At 36.4% G+C, this 27,025-nt stretch overlaps 1 protein-coding gene across 4 annotated transcripts in view; it reads right to left on the reverse strand.

Moving 5' to 3' along the window:
• The window catches only part of CLEC16A (C-type lectin domain containing 16A), a 95,767-nt gene that overhangs the window by 41,763 nt on the left and 26,979 nt on the right, over nucleotides 1-27,025 (reverse strand). For all 4 annotated transcript variants that reach the window (XM_026096351.2, XM_026096353.2, XM_064520395.1 and 1 more), the window contains exons 12-18: nucleotides 24,549-24,649; nucleotides 18,278-18,400; nucleotides 17,201-17,310; nucleotides 16,643-16,687; nucleotides 15,875-15,925; nucleotides 13,677-13,805; nucleotides 7,029-7,149 (exon numbers count right to left, since the gene is read on the reverse strand). In XM_026096351.2, coding sequence (XP_025952136.1) covers nucleotides 7,029-7,149; nucleotides 13,677-13,805; nucleotides 15,875-15,925; nucleotides 16,643-16,687; nucleotides 17,201-17,310; nucleotides 18,278-18,400; nucleotides 24,549-24,649 — 680 coding nt within the window. The remainder of the gene's footprint in view (nucleotides 1-7,028; nucleotides 7,150-13,676; nucleotides 13,806-15,874; nucleotides 15,926-16,642; nucleotides 16,688-17,200; nucleotides 17,311-18,277; nucleotides 18,401-24,548; nucleotides 24,650-27,025) is intronic.

The following is a 27,025-nucleotide window of genomic DNA, read 5'->3' on the forward strand; positions in this document are numbered from 1 at the left end:
AACTTGATTGGATTAAGTCTGTGCCTTTCTAGCTAACCAGAAACAAAAACTCTTCTGAAGCGACATATAAAAGATTATCAGGTGCTGGCTGTTTACAACATATTCTGACTCTAAATGACATAACAGGAGAAAAGACAACAAGAGAGGCTTTTAACAGCCTTTTCTGATTTAACTCCATTTTTGGAAATAGGCTGGAACTCTATTCAAAATTTTGAGATGCCAGAATTACTATTACTTACTCTCCTCTCTGGATATAGGCTGTTCTCATCAATGATAATGGGGTAAGTCATCTGTTTAATTGAACCTCTCTAAGTGTTAGCTCTGGACAGTTTCTTGTTTTCTATCTAATAAATGCTGGAGTACATGAAAAGAAATAAGCTCTGAAAAATCTACAGCTGTAAGTACACATTGCAGTCCCAACGTAAAGACTACAATCTTCAAGGAAAAATCAGAACACAGTGCACTTACATGAATATACTAAGGAACAGAACTGCCAACATTATGCGAATACTCTGCATTTAAACTTAAATATGTCACAACAGCAATAGATAAGAAATACATACTATTGATTTACTGTGATACTGTTTAACTGAGTAATACCCTCTTACTACAATTCATATTGTTCATAATGTTTGCTATCTGCACTAGATGTTTACTAAACAGTATTTCTCTGGAGCTACAGAAACATTTCTGCAAAAGGTTCAGGTTTAGCTATAACATACTCTATAGATATAGCTTCCTGTCTGTCCAAGGAATATACACATATATATACACATGTATGTATATGTACACAGACATTTTCAAAGTCCGGTATCAATTCTTTTGTCTTCTGATTTATGCCATACTGAAAACTGGTTCTGTAGCTAAAACACCTGAAAAACACATTCACCTACTTGGTGAATAAAGCAGTGGTCACAATGCATCTTGTTTCCTAATTAAAAAATAAAACAAAACAAAAATAGCTTAAGTTCACCACAAAACTTTAAAATAGAAAAAATACATTAAACTGGAAAAGACTCATTTTTTCCAAAATATGCTAATGGCAGCACCGCAGAATTGGGGGGGGGGGGGAGGGGGAAATGGGAAGCATAACACCTATACTTTTGAATGATACACCTACTTCCAGGAGAAGCAGTTTACAGTGGTTTCTTCTGTAGATAAACTCAGTTGCTGAAACCCATACTAATGAGAATTTTTCTCCTTTATAGAAGGAAGAATCCACTATCCCAAATAGTACAAGTGGGAGTAAATTAAATTTGTTCATTTCAATAAGTTCTGGGTTTTGTCATCAAAAATTATCTACATGTGGCAAGTATAGTCATTTTAATTAACCACACTTCATTCAAATTGTATTACAAAAACTTAAAGAGAGTAACTTGGAGGATCCTTATTTACAGGTGACATTTAAGCACTAATTCACATTTTTGAGTCTTGCTTTGCGTTTTGTGCTGCAGTTGTGAGACCTCTTGAATGCTCTCCTAACATGTCAGATGATAAATAGGTAAGAACTCCACATTGCTACTATTACAATTTTGATAACAGTAAAATATTCATTGTAGAATAGTCTGCACATTAAAAAGACAACATTAAAAATTACTAAAAACTATAGACACATTTCATAGCTTAACATTTTCAACTTTGTTCCTAAAGGAAAGAGTCCACTGGCCCTTCTGAAAAAGGGCACTAGAAGATAGTCATTTAGCAAAGCTGTTGAGGGGGCTATCAGCTAATACTTTAGGAATTACCTAAAATGGGTTAATTGCAATGTAACCATCTCAGTTCATTCCTGGGATTTACTACAGTTAGGTGGGCATCTCTGCAAACTTCCATTAAGAAAGCAGGAAAGCACAGCTAAGCAGTCATCCAAGAAGGAAAAAACAACACACACAAAAACCCTCAAAAAACAACAGCAAAGAAAACTACTGCCTGCCCTTTAAATACCAACCAAAGCTAAATAAATACTCAGTCAATCTCAGTGTTGGTATTTACTTGAAATATTGCCATTTACCTTCTTAAACAGCTTAGAACCGACTCAAAAGAGAATCCAAATACTCATTCTTACATCAAAAAATTAATTTTAACTTTAATTTTTTATTTGGAACTTGAGTTTATGTTTACTGTAGTGGAAAGGATAAAATAATCTTCTGAAAACTAAAATATGAGTCATCAGATAAAAGTGAGTAAAGTGTCTTTCTGTTCCAAGTTTTACATCATTGAAGGCAAAAATGAATCAGAGAATAGCTAACAAACTTTGCAAGTCAAATACATAAAGACACCACAGAGTTTTAAGTGTGGCTTATGAATACACAGAAACCTCTCCACAAGTTTTAGTCAGTGCTTATTCATTCTAGTCCATCACATTGCACGAGTGTGACAGCTCATCTCTAGCTGGCCTAAGAAGGCAACGAGGCAGGATTAGAGCATGATTAAATTTGTGTAGTGTCCTCAATGCATCATACTCCCTCTCTTCAGCAGTCCCATGTCTCTTCAGTGACACTTCCTATATTCAATCTGTCAGCCATATAGATACTGAAAAATAGAAAACATCTGGAACACTAACTTTATTGCCTCTTTTTTGCCTCTTTTGATGTTCTTGGACTAGAGTAGGCTAGGTTACTGTCTTGCCAATGGTTTCATTCCTCACTGGAGATTAGGTTCCTGTGCACAGCGATCAGCTAGCATAGGAAAGTGGCTATTTCTGTTCTTTTTAAAAATACAGTGGAACTGAACAATACAGATGCTTTCATATGACACAATGACCACTTAAATTTAGCTTTGCATTATATGAAGTTTACAGAGAAGGTATAGATAAGTAGTTTGCACATTTTCAGCAGCAAGGAACTTTAACAAACCTTTGTTACAGCTAAACGAATTGTTTGTTTCTAGTCATAGGACAGCAGGGAACTTGTGGAGCATCTGAAAAATAGTCACTTACTTCTGTCTGTTCAGAGAAATATTAAATTCTAAAAGGAAATTGTGTTAGAATCTATTAAGAATACTGTGAAATCTCATCCAATTACAGATTAATAAACTGCAGCAGGAAAGAACAGACTCTCACATGAGGACTTCCTGCATGTTAAAGCATGCAAATGTATTTTGCTTGCTCTACTGAGATATCTTTTTAAGGGGTTGAGGTCTAACATGAGATTTTTTCTTTCACTTTTTTGTTCTTCCCACTTCTACATCTTGGCACAACACTTCAGTTCTCAAAAATGTCCCTAGAACACTGGCATTGTGCATGCATATGCACATACAGAGACATGCCTATGAATGTATAGCGGTATTTATAAGCAATAGTTTCATGTATATACATACAAGTATACAGACAAGCAGTTCAAATACCATTGTTATTTCAGTCTTCCATGTTCGTCAGTACAAATATGTATTTTCAGTTAAGAACTGTATAGTTAAGGTCTACGAAATTCCTTAACAGACAACAAGTTAGTTTAAATCTGAAAGAGTGATATTTTAATCAATACTACAACTTTAGTTTATACACCTTCTTAAAATGAATTATGCTATGCATTACATTTTTAAATTTCAGAACATTTGATTCAAATTTAAGCAAATAAAGATACTTTTCAGGCTGACAGTTGTATTTACATCCTACACACACACTTCTAACCATTTACGTCTGACAGCCTACATTCAAAAAAAACCACTGTTCTGGACACCATTAAACATACAGAGCATTTAACTTTACTTTAGCAATTAAACTGGCATAACTTTCAAACATGTAATTAGAATTACAAGCATCATATATAGCAGAATGAAGAATGAGTAATCTACAGTCTGTTACATGTTCCAAGAAAAGGATACCTCATATTTTGCATAAAAGCAACTGCCTTAGAAATGAAGTGTCATAAATAAAAAGACACCTGCAATGAATTGCACAATACCTGCAGTGTAGTTCACTAGGTTGTATACTGAGAACAACCAGTTCCCTAGACTAAGAGACCAGCAAGAAAAAACAATGTTCTTTGGCAGGGAGGAGGGGGCCTAGCAGACAATATTTGGAAATGGTGTTCAATTTGATTTACTTTTTGTTCGGTACATTCTTAAAAATTAGCAACTGCCTTATAATCATGTTTCCAGTTAACTTATGAAGAACTCTTTTTTTTTTTCCAGTAGAAGCTGATTCATTATTTCACTTCACTCTCTGAAAGACAGCCAACATTACAATAAATCTGTAATTCATTAGAATCAGGAAACTGAGTTAATTCTGTACTACTATTCTTTTAGGAGTCAAGAGTAATTCAATCATGCACTTCATTTCTTATCTGACAAGTAATAATCAGGTATTGTGATTAACAATATCACATGCTGCTCATATTTTCTCCAGGAAAGTTCAGAATTTTTTTTCTAAAAATAAGCAGCAAGAAGAGGTTTCAAAACTAAAACTAAAGCCTCTTGGATAGAAAACATGGATTTCAGAGTTTGTGCAAGAATAAAGGCTCAGAATCAACAGCTGAAATTTAAAAAGAGAGTACAAACACATACCCGTTTAATTACTTTTTAAGGATAGCATTTTTAACTGTTTCTGAAAACGTTTGCTGTCATGACCACAAATTATATAAATCCTCTACAAGTTGCTATGCTATTTTGTTACTAGGCACATGGGTGAATTTCAGTCTGTTATGAAAGAAGAGGTGGGCATTTATATTATAATACCTTAAGGAGAAAGGCTAAAAGGGGTGAGGTTGCACTGCTCATTCTGACTAATTCACCAGCCCCAAACAATGCCAGTGTGAAGATGAAAAAGCACAACTCTTCAAGAACACATTTTAAGATGTATTTCCCCCTACATGTTTTCTTACAAGAAAACAGGAATTGAGATGACTAAACTATCAGTCTTCCACACCGCTGGCCACATAGCCACCAAACGCAAATAGTGGATTGATACCGTCTCATCTCTTGAATATACCCTGTAGGGTTTACTGCAGCCTAATGCTCACACTTACTTAATAAAAACATGTTCAGTTCCCTGTAGCTTGTACATTTTTACCTTTAATAAGTTCAGTTAACTGCTTCCACAGCATTCTTTCCACGTTTCCAAATAAATGAGTTTATCCTCAAAACATTTTACTGCTTGGAACTTACGCCAGAGGAAATATCCTACACGGTCTCATTCTTGTATACAGACACTTAAATAGATTTTAACAAATTATTAAAATTGTAATTTTAAGAAAATATACTTTTATTAGGTTTGTCTTTTTTAAAAAAAAACTATTTAGTTCCCTTGACTTAATTAGCTATAATTGCTAATATTGACTCTCTAAAAGCACTATCAAACCAAAATGCTTCATATTGGTAAATTCCCCAAAATTTAACAGCTATTCTGCAGAAAAAAAGCACCTATAAGAGAGTAACATTGGTTCAGATCATAGCTAAGCTATCTGATTGCAAGATAACAAGATGAATACAACAGCCTTTTTTTTTTTTTTTAAATCTTAAAATTCATTTCAGACTCTATTGTATCTGTGCAAGAAGCACATCATGGTCTAGGCAAATAATTTTAACACTAGTATGAGCTGAATACTAATACTAGATCCTATTTCTGTGCTTTTTATCCAAAATCATTCTATGCTTTTATCCATTAAGCTACTGCACAGCAGCTCTGGTTTCACAGAATATTTGCTTATCTCATTTGATTTCAAAGTTGGCACTTCACTCAGGTAAATAATATTCTTGATGGACTTGAGATGCACAGAAAAGGTCTATGAGATCCTCGACATAATCCCATCACATCTAAGACAACTGTTTTTCTAGTCTGAGTAGGATCAACAAGCATTTAAAAATAGTCTCAATATTTAAAGGCTCAAGTATCAGATTGAATCTTTTTCCTTTTTTTTTCTTGAAAGAAACATCTGAAAATTAAAACTCTGACAAATACGTACACTATTTTAGTAATCACATGCTCTCTAAAGCTAAGAATGCTACCCACAAGTTCTTAACAAGGTAACTGCCTGAACAAATTAGACAAGCACTTAACACTAATCAACTAACACCAGTATGTCAAAGCACTTTTCTTCAACACATTTAAAACCTTTAAAAGGTAAGTGCCTTGCACTACAGTAAGATTAACTTAAAACATTACAAGTTACTATTTATCAAACAGTGCCAGTTCTAGAGACAACTGAACTACAGTTTTATGATTAAGGCCAGAGTTACTTTATCAGGAGGCAACCTGACTTAGCCAAAAACCCAGTACCATTAAGTAACATGTATGGTCATCTAAAACTGTTATATTTTGTTGTTTAGTGAACACAGGCATCTTCAATTTGCAGCCAAATAGTATAGCTCATGATAATATTCCTTCCAGCTTTTCTACTACTTCAGTATGGAGCTTGCAGTCTAAACAATATCCTATGATACCGCAGAAAGATCACACTTTTGCTTAATAGTTAAGTATTATTTAACATCACAGGGTCATCCTGGATATCACTGGCTGATTCCCCTTGAGAATAGTTCAGTATGCTGTTCAACTAAGGGGTAAAAGTTTGCGTATGTGAGCTTTAAAGTGACAGAACTTAGGTGTAGAAAAAAAAATTGTGTGTGTCGGGGGGGAGGGGGAGGGAGACACCAGCAAACACCACAGTGTAGCTGGTCAAGTAACTCCAGTTCCTTAAAGTTCCTGCCTGATTTAAGAATATCAATGTATCTGAATAGGTGAAAGATGAAATCAGGATAGAAGAAAAAAGAAAAAAGAAAGATAAATCCTCCTACGATCTAGAATTTAGAAAAATGACATTTTTATAAGGAAACCAAATGAAGGATTCAGAATCCTTTACCTGCTAATATTTAAACATTGTGATACTTGAGCAGTCACGACCACTCCCATTCCAATCATTTACAAAAAGCATTTCCAAATCCAGTAGAAGATAAACTTAATACAATTGTCTTGGCAGTCAATCACACAAACATGATAAAAAAAACACCAAATAGTTAAATCAATTGTTTTTTTTTTTAGAGAAGGCTTGTAATTTTCCATCTCGTATATCATTTGAGAAGTTGGGAGGACTACTTACTCAAGTCAAGAACATCATCTGTCTTTATTAGATCTTCCTCCCTTGTCAGTGGTAACTGAGTTTCTGGTTCATCTCGCAGGTGCAGTGACAGTGAACGGAGCATAAAGAAAACTCTGATCGCCTTGAGAAATTAAGAAAACTGAATATTAAAATATTGCTGCACTCAGTGCTAAGTGTTTTAACAGAATCTTGCAAACATATACTCACTTTTACAACCCTTGAATTTGCTGACATGCAGTAAGTCTACTTTTTAAAATGTGAAAGCAATGTAAATTCTAAAGTTAAAAAGAATACAGGAAAAAGTTGACACACAGGCCATTTCTTTCAACTAAGTGGAACCAGCAAAGAGTTTATTCCACTGGCACAATTATACACCTTCTGACTGACAAGCAAATGATTACGAGAGCTGTGTAAGCAAAAACCTACCAAATTTTTTTCATTACAAGTCTGATTGTATCTACCAGACCTCTACTCTTTACATATAACTAAACAACCAACCTTCAAAGGCCCTCATGCTTTGGACTTGAAACAGTGAAGTGACTAGAGCCAGTCAAAAAAAGCTATGATGTATAAAAGTTTGAGAGAAAACGTTGGGATTTTTTGAGCTTTAATCTGCTGGATCATCTAACACTAATTTGATGCAAGACAGCATTCTCAGAGAATTTCATGTGTACTCTGCGGAGGTTTACATCAGGGCAAAGGATTCCGGAAGCTGCACCAGTTCCCAGGAGCTTTCAACAGCTGCTCTGTGAAACTGATATTCTCGTTTTGATTTAGAAATTAGTAACATACAGTATATAAAAAACAGATGAAATTATGGTTGTTCCTTGTCACTTTATCAGTCTATTTTGAAAGGCACCATTTATAATCCTCCTCAACTACAAGAATTCTGTTTTTTCAGTATAGAAAGTGATTTTTCATTTGCTAATACTATAGTATATACATTTTTTAAACAGCTTCCTACATAGGAATTCTTTGGTATACTGTAAATTGATTGCTGTCTTACAGTAAAAGCATCAAATCTGTGGAACAGCTGCAGTGCCCAGGGAACTCCCAGCTTGCAGGAAAGTTTGGGGGAAAAACAATCTAAATCACTTTCAAGGAAAACCCTTCCTTCCTCCCTATTTCTAAAGGCAGAACAACTATGGTTACTGGGAAACTAGAGATGTAAGTGGTTAGCCAGCCGTATTGGTAACGCTTTCAGAAACTTTTGGAAAAAAACAGATGACAAGAAGGAAGTTGTGTAATCGACTCTTCTGTGATTTGACGAGTGGGTGAATTTGGTACGCTGCTGAAATCTTAATAGGGGAATATGATTATTCAGAGTAGATGACGAGAGGGAGAAGAAGAAATTGTACTCCAGAATGAACAGACTAAGAAGGTCTGAGTAAAGACTGTCAAGGACATCTAGCAAAAATATGACACTAACACTACTTCATGAGTAAGAGTAGAGGCAGTTTATAATGGGAGATCTCATGTTCATGGAGATCACATTCAAATACACTGAATTTACTTAATTAAATAGATTATAAAGCAGCTTTATTACTGGATATTTTAAGAAAAAACCCACTATGCCGAGTTTAAAAGCCTCCAAATTCAACCAGGAATAGCAACATCCTTGTATTTTTGTTAACCCAACAGTTAAGCCCAAAAGTATTTTAATTCAGGGAGCAGCCATTACTCAGCCTGCTTTACTCACTTTTCCCTCAAACCCCTTTCCCTCCTAGACAGCGGAGGGGAATAAAAGCATAATAATAATTTAATATGAACATACTTCAATGAAATAAATGAGAGATTTCTCCAGGCACATAAAACACAAGAAGCCCACTAGCAGGTCATACTTCATCTTCCGTGAAAAATCAAGACCCACATACCACCTAATCAACAGATTAAAAACACAGACCTACCAGAGCTGCAGTGAAAAACTGAACAATTTTTAAAGGATTTAAGTTTAGAAGAAGAAAGTATTATGATTAGAAAGCCTCACTGAGCACTCTGGAGAAAAGTCAGACACGTCCTTACTAGGCTAAGCAATTAAAAATCTTTATGGCCAATGAGCATATTGTGCATTGTTAGCAGAAATAGCCTGATGAAGAGTTTTTAAAAGTGTACTCAAAATGCATAAGATGAAGAACAAAAATGTATTTTTTTTAGGAATTGTCAAACATGAGGAAATTATGATTCTTCTGACACTAACTACATGACAAAAAGAAATTAGTAGAAGATACAGGCAAACCATCGCAGTACTTATCTTGCTTTTATCACCAGAAATATTTCCTTATAGGAAAGTTACGAGCCTCTCGGAGGCCACCATATTTTATTCCATTCATGAAGAGTCACATATAAAGCCTTTGCCTCCTTAGGAATAAATCCCATTGCCACTCACTGACTAAACTCTGTGCAGCAAAAATAAAGTGCACAAAAGATGGTGCTCTGATCATGACAATTGGTTGACTATAGACAGGCTCAAGAAGGTTCCTAGTAACCCATAGGTAACTAGGCAAGTTTGATGTGTATTATAAAGAGCTGTTGAAAACAGTTGCTTTGTATCCATATTTCTCACACTGCCCTGAAACTTGCATAGGAAAATGCTGTAACTGCAGCCCTATTTAAGAATTAGCAATTTCTTTTTTATCCTATTCTCTACTTAAAAGAATCACTGGTGACAAAGTTACTGAGCCAGTCTAGGCCCAGGAAAGATGCAACAGTTACCAAAAATTTAATTTTCTTTAAGGATAAAGAATTATCAATACAGAATTAAACCTTAAGTCATTATCTACTCAAAAGGTTTTATGACATTAGAATTTTTCTATATTGTCTAGATGTCAAGGCAGAGCTGAATATACACTCACATCCTTTCAGTTTTCTGCTGAACAGCTGAACCCAAAAATCCTATCCAGGACCTCAGCTGGCACTAACCATAGTGAAAACAGTATCAAGAAGGCAGAGCTACATCTCCATCTGAGGTAGCAGCATACAGAACAGTACTTTTCTACTCTAACTGCCAGTTTGTTGGTCCCTAAAAATTACCCAGTGCAATGTGGAAGCATGCTGTTCTGCATAGGAAAAAGAAAGCATTCTGTCACCACACTGCAGTCAGCTGCCCCTCAGACATCTAACGAGGCAGGAGACAGAAAGGCAGCTATCATGGTTACAGTATACCATACGCTATCTTCAGCACAGTCAAGTAAGAGTCCACAACTTGCGCAAGAAGTCTCGTAGCAGTTTTTCCAAACCTAGATGCAAAAAACGAATGCGCTACAGAGAAGATTATCTCATTTACTCCAATTGTTATGTTACTTTTCACCTGGTCCTCTGTCATAGGAGAATTCATGGATTGCAGCAGAACTGATACAGTTTTTCTTTCTTCCCTCCCTCACTCTCCACCTCACAGCACAAGACTATTTTGCAAGGGATTCACAATAATCAGAAATATTAACTAGCTAATTGATTAATTTTAACACAAGTGTAACACAGGCAAGAATCACGAACCCTGCAGCTCTGAAAGGTTGCCAAGCCGTATAAAAAGTATTCTGCTACCACTAGCCTTTTAGCCCTGTAATGGAAATTCCAGAAGACTGTAAGGTAAGGAAGCAAAGGACAATTATGAGAGAGTGCTTCTTCTGCAACTTTTGTCTTGCAAAAGTATTAATTTTCCTTGCATGCACTCCCTATGAAACCAATGCCATCCATCTCAAAACATATAATGATATTCACTGCAGAATAATCTACAGGAGCAGGAAAGAAAATTAGCATTTCTGCCTTTGCAAACTCAATGTATATGAAGAGGGACTCCATCATGCTTCATCATGTTACAAACACTGACAGCCCTCAGTCTGCTAGTCATACCAATATAAACCCAAAAGCATGTGATTTGTGACTTTCTGTAACACTTTTAGACCGCAATGTAACAGCAGAGCTGTTTTCAACTGACCTCTGTTTTCTAAGAATATACTATCACAAACTTTGGTTAAGTGTGAACAAACAGGAATGGCTATCTTCCCTAAATAACTGTGCCTTATGAGGAGATACACTTTGTGTTGATTCCGCTACGTACATACACATACTATGTGCAAAGAAATACCAATGTGCAGGCAGACATCCTAATATCTTCTCACTCCTGACAAATGGCATCCTCAGGGGCAGTTCAAATCCTTCTCTGAAAAAAATCTTTGTTAGGTATTCCAAAATACAGTGTTCAAGACCCATTACATCCATTACTTCCCAAAGCAGCACACAGAATAAAGCAAGCTCATTTAGGTGACTGGCAAGTAGTACCGTTTTTAGGACTATAGAAACCAGAAGCAAAAGCTGCAGACAGCAGTTGGACTATCAACAACTCTAAAGCAGGCAGAAGACTTGATCAGGCACCAGCAGACTGTTTGAGAAAGTAGCCTTACAAATTAACATTTGTTAACATCTAATATCTTAAATCAAAGAGGCTGGCTGGCTGGACTTTGAGATGAGCTGTTGAAAACTCTTGAGAGGTATCTGACTTCTGAAAGTTCTTCCTAAAGTCCTTACAAGCAAATGAGATGTCACTTAGTGGAACTTTCTAGACTAAAATGAGAGCCAAAAGAGGTCCGATCTCTGACAAGTAAGAACTACTGACATAAATAAAGTACGGGATTTTTCCGCTTATTGGTGAAACAGAATTTGTTAATAACTTTTTTGGAAACATGTTATGAATCACTATACATCCAGAACTGTCAGCAAAACACACCTCCTGGAGATTAAGCAGCAGCAGTGTCACCATGGAAGCACCTGAAGTTAGGCATAGTGTCACGGCAATTCATCAGCTTAAGAGAAGTAAAGGAAAGTCTAACTGGAAGAAAGTAGCTATGGAGTAAGAATGCTAATAAACTCTAAAAATTCGAAGGCAATGTGATCAGGGGAAGGAGCACTGATGACAGTTTCTAATGCAAGATAGCATTCAGGGAGTTTGTGCTGATGAAAGAGACTCCTCCCCATACCCCAGGAGGCACAATTCCTATTTACAGGAGTATTTATATTTACTTTTGATCTTCCACAGATGGGAGTTAAGTCATTTCCTATTGAGCGCAAGAAAAAACCACGAAGCAGCTTCCATTAACAAACACTTCTAAGTAGTGTTCTGTTAAATGCCTCAGAGAATTCTAGGAAGCATATTTTGCTTTCTAAGAATTACACTGTTCAAATTAATTCACAGTACTTTATCAAACTTCAGTTGCTGTGATAACAAAAGTTGTGTGGCTTATAATTAGTATTGAAAGCAAAAGTATGCAGAAGATCCGTGGAAATATTTTTTTCTTCAAGAGTACTTGAATATGCTTACATAGATACATGCATAAATTCAAAGCTACCCAAAGAACACTGCTTTTCAAATAGGTAAACGCAATTATCCACTATGATGAAATTTAATATTCATAAGGAATATTCATGTCTTGAATTATTCTTCATACTAAACAAGAGCTTCCTAGATTATAGTTTTCAGAAAGAAAAATATCTGCGTGCTTCAAGCAATTCACTATGCTCTGGTTAGCATCAAAGCATCTTCAGTTTTACTGAAGCCATATAAAGTACTTTTCTGTGAACAGCACCAAAGCTTTCCTTTACTAGCTTTTAAAATATTTTCCTTCAACTGGAATCCTACAGATATGCAGATCACTATTACAAGTTGACTCTGTCCTGCTGCTTTGTCATCTTCCTCAGCAGTGTAGCCTTTCCACCCACTGGCTTCAACAAACCAAGCCACATATTTACTCCCTAAATCCTTGCATTCAAAACTGTCTTTCAATACTATGAAGATCATCATGCTGTCCTTCTCCACCCCCCTTCAAATTCAATACTTTTCCCTCTTTTTTTAACCATACATTTATTCTCCCTTTTTAACAACATAAAAGGTTACATGTACACCACCTTTTCAGTCGCACAGGAACTTGCCTTGTCGACACCCTGACTGGATAGAAACAACTCTAAGCCAAGTATCATGCAACTGAATTAGAGATATATTACTGCACAACGTTACTAAGACTTACTAGCACTAAAGGGCTTAGAGGACACTGCCAGATAAGGACTAAGTGACTATCCCAAGATTGCTGATAATGATGCGGTTATTTGTAATATCAGTATCACCTCTACAAATTGTTATAGTTATTAAAATATATTTTGCCTTCAACCTCACTCCAAAAATCTATACCATGAATTACTCTGCCAAGATGAACACTCTAGTGCAGAATTTTAGTTTTGCTATGTCAACAAATACAACCAGTATGGAGAAACCCAACCAGCCTCCAGTTGGAGATTTTTGCTTTACTGTGGGGAATATAATGAAAGATGGACTGAAATATCAGATCATGAAAGAAAATTGTCAATATGTTTATGAATCTCATATCAAAAATGCCTTTTTATGTAGATGTCTCCACTGCCTAGCAATGAAAACCTCAGCATGTATTAAAGTGACCAGATATAAGAAATTAGAGAGAAAACATTTCTCTGCTGGGACAGGTAAAAAATTAGATGGTCTGAACAGGTCCGTCTGCATTTAGTTTTTAAGATTCTATGCATGAAGCTTTTAATCAAGCAGCTTTTAAGGGAAAATGTTTGTATTTCCAGAACTGCTCATCAGCAGCGGTATTATTCCACTGTGAAAAAAATAGCCTTACTCACTCTTCGTGTCCTTTCCACATCTCCGCAGGGCAATCTTTTCACAAAATCAATACCAGTCAGTGGTGTCCCCGTTGGAGGCAACAGAATGGAGGCATCCATCATCAAGTACTCTACATTCATGGGTTTCATCTATGAAAATATTTTTACATCAATTACTATACAGCACAATTGAAGCTTGCACCTTTACTTTCAAATGTACAACATGGTTGCATATTTTGAGAGGAAGGAGTTGTCGGAGCATTCTGAGAATTTTTGATACCATACACATTATTTTAAGCTCTTTACATGCAATCTCTATTTTATATTTGCTCATTGGTCCCTAACACATTATTGCAGTTTCCATACTGACAAAACACAACAAAAACTGAAAGATTATAGAGTAGAAAAGCTGTTTTATGACTACTAAAATCCAAAGCCTCTATCACGGTTGATTACAAGTTTTGACTCAAATTTGTCTTGTGCTTGAAGCAACTATAAGAATTTCTTGTTTCTTTCCCCCTCCCTCCCCACCCAAAAAGAATCTAGTCCCTAATAATGCAAAAAATTTGCACACTACGTATTTTCCTTCAGTCTTACCACTAACAGAGTCCCTCCCTTAAATGGTTCCTTATTTTCATGAATCAACTATGTTTGAAATATCTATCCTCCTATAGAACTTGGCTGAAACTGCCCAAGGCTATCGCATATACCCACTGAACACGCAAGCTTCTTTTCGCCAGAAAATGAGCCAAAATGTCTGAAACATATTTAAAATCCTTTCCTTCGATTGTACAACACTCTGCGTAGAAGGCCAATGCAGACACGTGGGCATTCTCAGATAGTCGACAGAACCTAGAAGCGTTCCTGTCGACTTTGCAACATCCAGACACAATAAGCAAACTCAAACAGGTACCAGAATTTTCACAGTACAGTGTTAAGCTGCTGCCTTTCACATATACCAACTCAAAAATAGTCTATTAGTCAATTTAAAGGATCTGGTCTCAGGGCAGTCCATCTTCAGTGTCTAAAACACTGGATTAACAACTCCAGTTAATGTGCAGAAAATATAAAACAGAAATCTAAACAGAAGACAAGACAAATGAGAACACAAAACTAGAAGTTCCAACAAGTAAGTAAGTGAGTAAGTATAACTACTTGCAGGCACAATTCACATGGATGAACACTGGTTTAAACAGCATTGTACTTCATAAAAATGAAGAATGTTAAAAAAATGAAACTAATCACTGAAAGCAAAAAACAGAGACAAAGCACTACTGTATACAAATGATTTGCTTCTCTGAACTCAGTTTTATCTATGATTGTTAGGACATAACTTTTGCTCCATCTGAAGAATGGAGAAAGGAAAACATACCTGCCTTCAGAAAAGCTCTCTACCATGTTATTTGCACACCTCATCTGATAAAAAGACATCAGCAATACTCAGCACTTAAATTAGGTAACGAGTCATTTGCCAACTGAGCAAATAAATATGCTTAAAGGAGAATATAAAGCTCAACTTCTAGGGCTCAGCTCTCTACTGGTGAGTAAAAAAAACATGCAATCTCAGTAGTAGGTACCTGCCGGACATATATACTGAACTCGTAACATGAAAACAGTGTTAATTTTAGTGTCATTTTTAAAGCCTGAGAGAATGCAATAGCCAACTACTAAAAAGATTAAATGTTTAGTGAATGTTTAATTAAGTATCTCTATTATTTAGGCTGATAAAATACATGTAAGGTGCTTTTAAGTATTAAAAGTGTTATTGCAACATACCAACTGTAATCTTTTTTTTTTTCCAAAAAGATAAAAAGTGGCTGCTAACTGAATCCCTCGACTACTGTGAAAAAAAAAAAAAAAATGCCTGTAACTGACAATACACAGTATTTTTACCTGAATACTAACCTAATAATTGAAACAAATAATTTTTTAAAAGTATTTACAGGTTAAATATTAACTGTATGAGATTAAGCTTTGTAATATTTTAAACTTCCACATCACTGCTTCACACATGATACGGCACTGCTAGCAACACATCTAGTAATGGCTTTTTATTAAATAAAGAGCTGTGAAATTTCAGATAGATGATTTATGCAGAAAACAAAACATTTTCTTCTTCTGTTCTAGAAATAAAGACACCAGTGTGTCTTCTTACATATTCTTACTCCTGTCTTGTATCTGGGTTTGAGTGTGGGCTTATTTATTTATTTGTCACTTACTGTCATACTCCGGTATTCATCTTCAAACATATCCAGAAAAATTTCTTCTCCCTTTCAAAAAAAGAGGATATAGACATATGAATCCTTATGGTTATGGAACCATCTGCTTTCTTGGTTTTTAATTACTTATTTCCTATAAGCTACAAATTAAAAATAAACCCTGTACCACATCTTTCAGCAAGTACTCTTCAGGAGCATTCTAACAAAAATATGATAACATATTAGACATTTGAGAACTGTCATGGATTTACTACTCCTTATATAGGAGTTAATGCCTAGGGCTAAACATTTTACTTGTCTCAAATTGTTTACAATATGAAAGAAGCAAAAAGCTGCAGAGGTCTCATAAGTATAAAAGAAAAAAAAAGATTAAGTAAAAATATTTGAGATAAGATGCAACTAAAAAGCAGTATCAAGACAGGAACACCCTCCATGTTAGTCTCAATGATAGAAATCCCAGAAATGTTCTTCTGAGGTTTGTTTGGTTCTGTTCCATGAAACATAGCAGTGGCAACAAAGGCGCACCACTGCTCATTTGACCCCTAACACAAAGCCCACGAAATTTCGAACAGTCCTTTTGTGAAGCACATCAGCAGGTTAAGGGATAGGCAGGAAACGAGAATAATCATCCAATTGAACACTTTCTTCCCTATCACAAATATGAATCCTCCCCCCCAATAAAGCCACCAGGGGCACTAAGCAGAGACCAGCTTACAGACTTGCCTGTAATTCCACACTACCTAAATGACTTTCTTCCCATGTACATACCTTGTAAAAACGTCGCAGCAGATGAACACTTTCTTCCCTTGCTCCCTAGAAAAGGGAATATAACAACTTAATTGCGTTCCAGGTAATAAGTACTCCATTTACTCAAAGTCCCTTCAGAAAAGAACACCCCCCCCCCCCAAACCAACAAAACGCCATGCCAAACCAGCACTTTCAGAGTAAAGTATGCCCCCATACTCAGTCTTCAGCCTCGACCTCAGTAGAACACAGTTCTTGCACTTACAGAAATACAGCTTATCTGAGATTGGTTTTGAAACCGCTCTTCATTAGATTGTTGAGATGGCTAACAGGAATTTTACAGAGAAAATAAAACAATTACACTTCAGAAGTTAAAAGTTTAAATAGTGAAGTAACAGAAAATTGAATATTGGGTAACAATTCTTTAATTTCACTGCACAGAACCACCTATTGAAAAGTGTTGTAAAGGCTCAAACGTCAATGTTATGCTTTTTGTAATCAAACGTCAAACAAATTAATTCAAGTATACAACAAGACTAAGACAAGTAATGCTAGAATTGGTAATTTGAAAGAAATACTTACTTCAAGGCAAGCAAGGTGAACATCTTTTATGATGCTGCTATTTTTAGAAAATACAAGTTGCTTAAGCAACAGACAACCAAGTTCTAATGTTGCCAAACGGATTTTTCCATCTAAGAAAAGAGAATTTCAATACACAAAATAGGAGCAGTGTAAGTATTATTCTTCTCATTATTATTATTTTTTTTTAAACAGGTTTCTACTCTTCCCTGCAATTGTTACAAACATTCCTCCTCTGTCAAGAGCACCCTACCTGACAAAGAAGGGTGGTGATGCAGATACACAGTGCTGATTGCCATAAAGAAAAAACTTAAAGACTAATTGGGAAGATACTTTAAAATAGAACCATTCAAGAAGAAGGATCGATGTCATCAGAAAAGATTTAGAGTCTCAACACAGCAAAAGAGCTATGGCTTGAACAACAGAAAAAAAAATCCTGTCTCCATGGACTATTTCATTGAGCCCTGAAAACATCATTTCACAAAAACCTGAAAGTCAAGGAAAAATGTTTTCTGCAAAACATTTCAGAGCTGAATATAGAGTCTGCGGTTAAAAAAGTAATCATAGAAATATTTGCTATCACCTTCAGAAATAAAGGAAAGCTATAAACAAAGAGTACCAGCAATTTCCTGCATTAAAAAAAAAAAAAAAAAGAAAAGAAAAGAAAAGAAGAAAAAAAGACTACTACTTCATTGAAACTAGTGTTGGAAGCAAAGGCACCCAAACTGTGTTTTCAGGATGACACTCTACATTCAGCCAAAATCACTAGATATCTTTCGGCATTTCTTGCTAGATATTTTGCTTATTCAACAAAGCAGAAAGTAGGAATTAAGACAACAGACCTCTGTATAGACCTGAGCATAAAAGCAGTTATTCAGAAGAAATGCAGAGTTCCTGATTCTTCAACAATTGAGGGGAAAACTGACACTTGTCTTTCATAGTCCATATCTATTTATTGCTCAACAACGAACATGCTAAACAGACACTTCTCCTCAAAGGCAAGAGGCTAGCTAGCATTTTATTTTAAGCATCTCCAAAAATTTCAGCTTGTCAAGATGACAAATACTAGAAGTGTGATACCTGGTTGTGCAGCATAATTCATTATCCTGATGAGCCCTTCTGCAAGTACATGATTATATGAATTTCTCTCTTCGGCATGTTGAGCAGGAAGTTGAATTCTGTCCAGCTTGATTGGGTCAATTCCTTTTGTGAGGGGATGAAGGAAGGGAAATAAACACGCAAGCAGGAGTATGCTTCAGGGTAAACACTTTGTAGAGTGCAAGAGTTTTCTTGGATGAGTATAATCAGCATTACAAAACTATTCAAGTTAGTTCTGCATTTGTCTCTATCACAAAGAAAATGAGGAACAACAAAAAGACTAAACGAACTTGTATATCACTGGCAAATGTCAGATTTAAAAGGAGCCTACTAGGCAAAGACACTCAAATCCCAACAAAATGGCTGGTGACAACCAAGTCATTTTGCTGCATCTGGAATTCTCAGACTATCTGTCTGCATCTAAATCAAATCAAAGTCATACACCTGAAGAACGCAAAGGCTAAAGAAGGAAAAGACAAAAGTCTGATTTTAAATTCTGCTTTGGTAGTAAGTGATCAGTTCATATATAATTTAGAAATATAGGAGTTTTACTCTAGAAATAGAAGCCTCTTATTCAGGGAACATCCCAAACTCCCACAACACAGATTCCCACTGACTTGTGGTATTAGGAAACTAAAAATTGTCTTTTCTCAACCTATTCCTGTAAAATAGTAAGGTTATTTCTCAGTATGGGTTGGTTCCCAGAATAGACTAGTTACTGTAAGATCTCAAAGTAAAAAAGTTATGGATTTCTGAGGATTTCAGTGTCCTTGTTCTAAGGAATGGTAATAAACATTCCTTTCAAACAGAAGAGCAGTGTACCCTGGTTATTTTTTTCCAACCCTGAACTTGTAGTTAACTCCATATACCAATACTACTTGTGATATATATATGGTAATGAAGAAATAAAGCAGGTATTTGGAAAAAATCAATACAGGCTACCTTACGGATTAATGACAAGTTTTACAAATTTTCTCTGTCATACCAAGACTGACTAGAAAAATGAAGCATTTAAAGCAAATCAGTGGAATATTAGTGTTCACAACAAGCCAAGAGTTTAGTAAAGAGTTACAATTTCCTTCTGGGAAAAAAAAAAAAACCCTGCTTACGAGTAACGTATCTTAAGGAATATCTGTATGCAGATTAAGCAATCAGAGGGACATGGCCATTAATCAGCAGAAAGCCGTTAGTAGACTAGTAGACGTTTTAGTAGACTAAGAAAACATAGCAGGGGGAAGAGGCAGGACTGAGCAGGTGACCAAAAAATTGGCCGAACTGAAATCACCACAAAAGAATTAGCATTCAGCATCTTTCATTTGGCTGTCTGCCTGTCAAGAATGTAACACAGTCCTGCATTCTTGAAATATAGTACATGCTCTAGGATCATGTCTGAAGGACTCCTTTGGGGATTAAATATATCTAGGACACACTTTGCAAAGTGCTGCATTCACATACCTCTTGGGATTCTTTTTTCCTATTCACATGGATATTTCTTGCTGGTGAGAAACATGCACATTTTCTGTAAACCCATTCAAGAATGTAATACAAAACGCACAGTGAATGTCCAGATGGAGGGATCACCCAACCAAATGCCTCACTAGAGGTCTAAGTTTAGTTACAGAGTTTGAGAAGCCTGCTCCTTTAGAAGCTAGGCCTGACACCAAAATTCTTGGTTAGGCTAATGTAATTCATATTATTTTAATGTGCCCTGCTGTACTACTCTTTACACTGCCAGAAAGAGAAGGATGGGGTGAGAGGTGAAGTTCACGTTGTCCAGCCAGGGAATCAGAAACACATCTGAAATGGAAGTATACTGAAATAGAAAATCTACAATTCATTTTCCTGGGCTGTAGAGAGAACAGTCTTTTTTATGTTCAATCATAAGAAATCATCCTATGTTTCTAATTCATTACCTATGTGTTTGAACTGACTCCAGTGCTCAGTAATGCATTTACCATCTCTGTCAGATGGACTGCAAACAGATCAGTCAGATCCTCGACAAACAGGAATAACCTCCCAAAGATTTGCTGCTTTCTAAAATATGGGAAACTACTTTGCACTTCCGCATTTTCTTAATTAGATCATCACTGGGACATTGTTAGCTGTTACCACAGGATTTAATGCCCCTTTATAAAAGAAAAGGGTCACGGGCCCTTACCTTGAGAAAGGCTGTACAGACAGGTCGCTTGCATTCTACTGAATGCAGATATAAACATGGGCTCCAATCTAATCCTGAGGCACCTTCCATGATGACCCTGTTACTGAACTTGGTGTAGAGAAGAACTCCTCCACAGAAATTCCTGAATTTAGGAGGAACATTTAGCTTATGCAAGTCAAATAGAGGCACTAGAAATCAGGAGACTATAAAACCTTTCTTCTCCAAGGTACAGAGGGACTGATTGTGTGGTCCCTAAGGCTGAAAGCAGTCTCTTAAAAGGGACAAGAAAAGCAGGTTGATGAAGGGCAGTCAAGAGCAAAACTGGATGTCATTATCTGTCAAGTACCTAAGCTCTAGACCAGGGCAGGAGGAGTGGGAAAACTTCCAAACAGCAATGCGCTAATATAAGTTGTTGGAAAACTTGGAAAACTCATGAGTATAGCCTGAATGTTTGTTTATTTAGAGACAGCTGTCATGACTGCCAAAGAATGAAGTGTTGATTTTGAGCACTTAAATGCATAGAACGTGTCTAGGTATCTTCAGTTTCAGGGCCAGGAAGTTTCAGCCTCTCGAAATGTAGATACTTCACCACCTCTTTTATTTTTCTCATTAACCAAAAAATAAACAGCATAAACATTGCTGAAACTATGGAGCAACAAGCTGTGTCTGCTGCACCCTTCACTGTTTACAGCAATACCCTACATGTAAGCAAATCTTTGACACAAGAGACCATAGGCAACCTTTTTTCCTGGGAGCAGGACATCAAAGTGACTTTAATTAAACTGGAAGCAAGTACAGTGGGCTGAAGGACCTGCTATTTTATGGCCTTAAAAAGAAGAACTCTCAAGAAATACAATCCTGCAGTGTAGGCCACCTCCCATACTCCCTTATAAGGGCCTTAAAGGACTGCTGAGAACTCTCTGAAGCTGCACAGTTACAACTAACAAATTTGGCCATGGTAAGAAAAAAGAATCCATCTCTGCCATCAGAATTTTATAGCACAGACTGATTCTCAGAAGTCCATGAAGAGCAAGGCATTTTCTAGAGGAAGTATACTGGTTCTAAGATTAGCTTTTGGGGATGAAAAAAACCCAAAACCCACAGAGGTTAAAGTCAGACCAGGCTAAAGCATGACAAAGCTCTGGTGCTGCCTTTGGTGATAATAGTTCCACTGTCTGCTTTCTCAAGAGTCTGTGAAAGCCCTGAAATTCTCTGCAAATGATAGTCTCAGAGAAGCATCCTTTCATCCCTAGAGAAAGATATCTAAGAAGACATCAAGAGTCTAAAGGAGAACAAGAGGGGCTCACCTTAGGATCCTAGAGTATTTAGTGGATGAAGAAGCAAAATGTGTGTTCAAGACTGAGGAAAATATGGCAGGCATACAGAGAAGATAACAGAGTTAGAAAGGGACTATTTGAGGGCCATGGTTGGTCATTTTATATTAGTTGTTTTAATACATCACTATTATTACTTGTAGCTATTGGAAGAGAACCGTAAGGGAAGACAGATAATTCTAGTTTTAAGAACAGGACATTGTCCAATCAGTCTGAGAGCGCCAGTTACTTGCTAGGTAAGAAAGTGCTCCTGTGCTTCTGCTTCTTTTTATAATCATGGTTTAGACTTGCCAAAGGTGGAAGAAAAATCTGAAGGCACTGGTAAAATCAAGAAGTTCTGCCCAGACATTTGACCAAAGTACACATACGTTGTGAATATCCGTACAGGTTGGTTTCCAAGTAATTTGAGTAATAACCAAAGACTTATTGCTTTTACCCATATTTCTCGAAGAAAGGGAGCTGACGTTTAATGGCCATCCCTTCCCATACTCGCACCTGAAGCTTGACAGGAAAAGTACCAAGTAAAGTAGCAGCTAAGACAAGAATGAAATTCTGAAACTTCCCAGTACTTTGAATGAGTAGTATTTGCTTTAACTTGTCCAAGAAAAACTCCTTGTTTATTCTTATCCAGAAGCACTTGTTCAAACAACTGCCTGTCAGGCTGGAAAAAAGTTATCTGTTTATAAAAATAAGTTTCCCCTCATATAAAGCAATTATGAGGAAACACAAGCAAGACAGAGGTACTGACCTGGTTCCAGAGTGAGTCAGGCACAGCAGTATACCCCTTTATTACATTAATGCTATAGAGAAGCATGTTAAATAACACCCCCTCACACTACCCTAGAGTCTTTATATTTGCCAGAGAAATCATAGCCACCTTCCAGATGCACTGAAGTGAACAGAAGCTAGCTTACAGAACACAGTTTGCACAGGCATAATAGCCCAACACAATGTTTCCACTGTGCTCCCAAATAGGATGCTGCTCAACAGCGTTCTAATGTATCTTCTGTTCTCTCCAATCAATTGGGCAGAAGCACTTAATACATCTATGTAACTGAACAGCACTATAAGGGTTTGGAGTTAGATATTCAGCTTACTGCAGCCCATCCGACACTGAAAGAGATAGCCAGCTCGCTTGCGCTTCCTGAAAGAACTTTCCCAAAGCTTATTGACAGATGAGTATCTGATCTCATACAAGCATAAAGAAATTGCAATGACTTATTTCCCAATCACAGTAGAAGTCAAATCAGGTTAACACCCTTCAAAGCAAGCTGTAAATGTAAGGGCAAATATTTCGCAGCTGCAAGCCAGCAACTCACATAAACTGACATTTTTAAACATACAACAGTCCAAAATGTCACTTTAATCTCCTTTCACAGGTCCCGAGCTATTGCAGCTACCAGTCCCCACCTCTAAGCTAGTCACTGTGTCATATGACAGTTTCATTACACCCACTCCAGAATCGTTGCTCCAATACAGAGACAGATATTCAAAAGGGAAGACTTTTTTCTTTGAATAGTGTCACAAATTCTCTCAATTAGTTTAGTAACTCTCCTATCTCTAAAGGGCTACCAACAGTTCAAATTCACTTTTTTCCTTGTAAGTTCATAAATATTAAGTTTTCTTGCAGAACTTAATCGTGCAGACCAAAAATTTATCTCATGAGTCTTCCTCAAGATCCTCAACACCATTCTGCTTGCCTTTTATAGGCACCTTGAAGCTAGAACAACATTCTTACTTGTCGACATGCTATCACACCCATTGCCCTTTTGCTCTGTTCACTGAAGCAGCTCATGAACTTACATTTTCAGTATAAAGCTCTAAAGAAATTATTATAAGCAGAAAATAACTTAAATTCAGCTCTCGATTCCCGAAATAAATGATTATTCATATGAATGAAATGCTCACATAAAGAACCTATTCGAAATGCACACAAGAAAGCTAGTAATTTAAAAAACAAAAATCCAACCACAATCACCCCTTAGAAGAGGCTGCATATTCTCAAATTGTATGAATGATAATGGACTGCACTTTTAACACAGTTTTGCTAGTTTGTAAAACAGTTCAGGCTTCTTGAGACTTGGGAGGATGTCGGTGTTCTGTGTCATAAAAAAATAACTTAAACAAGCTTTCAATCAATTATGGCACAACAGATGAGGGAGGCTGTTGAGGAAGTGCATGGTAGAAAGAAATAGCTGAAGGTCTGGCAAAGCTGAATGCAAACAGGCAATAGCTGACTTTCATAAGATCTGATTCTCAAGCCTTGTGCATCATGCAGATGTGTAAAGCATACAAAGATTTAGTATTAGCACATGGGGACAAGTCTTGCAACACTTTATATTTAGATTACATGTAGCCACCGCAGTACATGCAAAGAGGGGGGGAATCACAGAAGGAAGAATCACAGGGGAAGAAGAAAAAAAAAAAAAATCACACCCCTTATATATTCAGACTGAATATAGTGGCCTTCAACTGAAGTTGAGAGACTAAAAATGAAACACAATAATCCTATTCCAGTTCCAAGAAATCAAAAGAAAAATTTGATATTCACAAAGCTTTCCACGAAAGCTGTCATAAAAAGGAGATCCTTAGCAATTATTTTTAACTTTCAGCACACTTATTTTCCTCCCTCTTATTGTGTAAGGAATTTCTCACTGTTTAAAGCACATATAAACATCAAAGATTAAGTAGGCAGCATGTGACTGTTTACAAAATCACTGCGACTCATTTAGTTTTCTCCGGGAAGAAAAAAGTTTCTTACCTTTATTATGTGACATGGCATACAGAAGACAGAGCACAAAGAGAGCATAGTAATCATCTTCAGCACAGTCTAGCGCATTATAGACCATATCGAGAAAAGGCCTGTGGAAAGCAGTAACTTTGAGATGGTGGAGAAGAAAAAGGCAATGTTTACAGAAAAACACATAATTAGTTATCCTATTCTACACATAGCTAATGGAAGAAACAAACCTAGCTATGCACATTTTCAGGCATTAAGCAAAAAATAACCAATTTGAGGGCAGGTTATAGCCATAACTTGTATTTTCTGACATTTTAACAGGATGTGTTACATAATACTTTCCCAACTAGTAACTGTTCACGCTTCTGTGGGGTTTGTTTCTAGCATATTTATTATGTATGCAGAAGTGTTCTACAGCTTATTGTAATGGTATACATAGATAACTGCCCAGACCTGCTATCACTGTGGCACACAAGATGACTACCTTAAAACTCATGTTGTGCCAGCCTTGAAATGTTTTTACTTTTATAGTAAGAAAGACACTTCACTAAAGGGTTGGAGGAGGCTAGGTTACACTAACAAAAGCATCAGAAAATTTTGAAGTTAACCAGTTAGAGAGAAAGAGAGAGAGAGAAAATAGAACAAGGAAAGAAAGTTGGGAAGGGAAAATAAAAACTCTGGACTACAAAAGTTTTTTCTCCTGATTTTAAGACTATGTAATCTATGACATGAGTATAGGAAGCTACAAACATTCATGAGTTCCCTTCACCTGCACCCTGAATAGATCAGAAAGTCAACTTAATCCAGAAGCCGTTTAGATAGACCAGATATGGCTGAGATTCAGCTGGTATTAGCCCACGCCTGGTGGCAAAGCAACTTGGCTTCTTGTCCTGAGCTGGTTTGCATATGGTCAGCTCAGAGCACAAGCAGGAATTAAATTCTCTGATCTATTTTTACAGAATAAGTGGCCAGGAAATACAAGATAAGGAAAGCGACAGGATCACCAGAAGAGCTGGGTTTAGAACTTTGATTAAAAAAGACATAAGAATAATTCCTTCACTGAACTGTAAAGTTTTTTCTTTAAAGTGAAAAAATCCTTATGTTACATAACATGTTCCTGATACTTGATGTAGCAATACATTAGCAATCTGAAATACTTTAAGATAACAACATTCAAAGTGGGAAAAATAAATTTCCCCACCTTCTGACACAGCAATTCAGAAGCATGCACTACAAACTCATTGTTGCAGTTAACTAAAGGTCAGAAGTAAAGTAAAGAATCTAACATGCTTGTATAGATATTTCAGATCTGTGGCACCCTCATGGCCACAATTTATGTAAACCACTCAATAGAAGTCACAACAATGTATTTGACACTTCCCTTCAGCTCCATAAACATTTCTACAACATGCTCTCTTCCACTGGAACAAAGCTATCACAAGAATAACTGGTCAGTTCATGACATTGCAGCCACATAGTAACGCATTTTTCATGTTAGATCACAAGCATCCTCTCTGAAATACCTAACTGACACTGAGTTACAATTCCTCTTTGCCCAAGTTCAACTTTGCTGTACTTAGTTAAGCCAAACTTCCCATGTGACATTCCCAGCATAAGAGATGTGAAGGGAGAAGAAAACTATTTGATGAAAAGCAACCTAAAATACTAGCAATATTGAAAATTCCGAATAATAAATGAGTGCCTTCAGTTTTCAAAGCACTCTCTAAGCATCAAGCAAGCCATATACAGGCCTCACAACATCCTGAAATAGGGTGTTTTACACATAGCCAAGAGAGCTCAGACTCAAGGCCATAAGCAGGAGAACCAAGGTATCCAGGTTCAAGAACTATTTAAATACTGTTTAAATACTGAGTTAAATACTAGACAATTCTATGTTTGTCGCCAGACCAACAACTGATCATAATTACTCTCAAAATAGACCTGAGAGGTCAAAGTCATGTTTTGTTTTAATTTTAATAAAACCAGTGGTTTAGGAAGTCATAGTTGCAGAAATATCAGTAACCCTTCCACCAACAATGATTTTACATGCTGTTAAAATATTTCTACCATCTCTAATGCATTTGTCACTGTTTTTCCCCCCACACATTTATATCAGATTTTTTGAATTACACAATTTCATGAAATCCGAAGAAATATGATCATAGCAGTAGGATGAATAATTTCCATTGCAGGTACTTTTTTATGGCATCTGTCTTTATCAGTATTATCACAGTCCCTATCTGAATAATCTGTGGCTCAAACTTCTAGGAATCCCCACTCTCATTAAGAAGTCCCTATATAGGCTAAATACAGCACAAACCAAATGAATTTCAGCTGAAAGAAAGCAGCACCAGAAGGGACAAGATGGCATGAATGTATAGCATTTTGGAAAATCTTTGCTACGTAACATATCATAAAAGTTAATTTAAAACAACCTTTAGCCTTAATCTATCTAGGAGTGAGGCACAAGCTAAAATGGCACAAAAAAATAGTTAAAC

The sequence above is a fragment of the Dromaius novaehollandiae genome, chromosome 14, assembly GCF_036370855.1.
Source record: "Dromaius novaehollandiae isolate bDroNov1 chromosome 14, bDroNov1.hap1, whole genome shotgun sequence".
NCBI lineage: Eukaryota > Metazoa > Chordata > Aves > Casuariiformes > Dromaiidae > Dromaius > Dromaius novaehollandiae.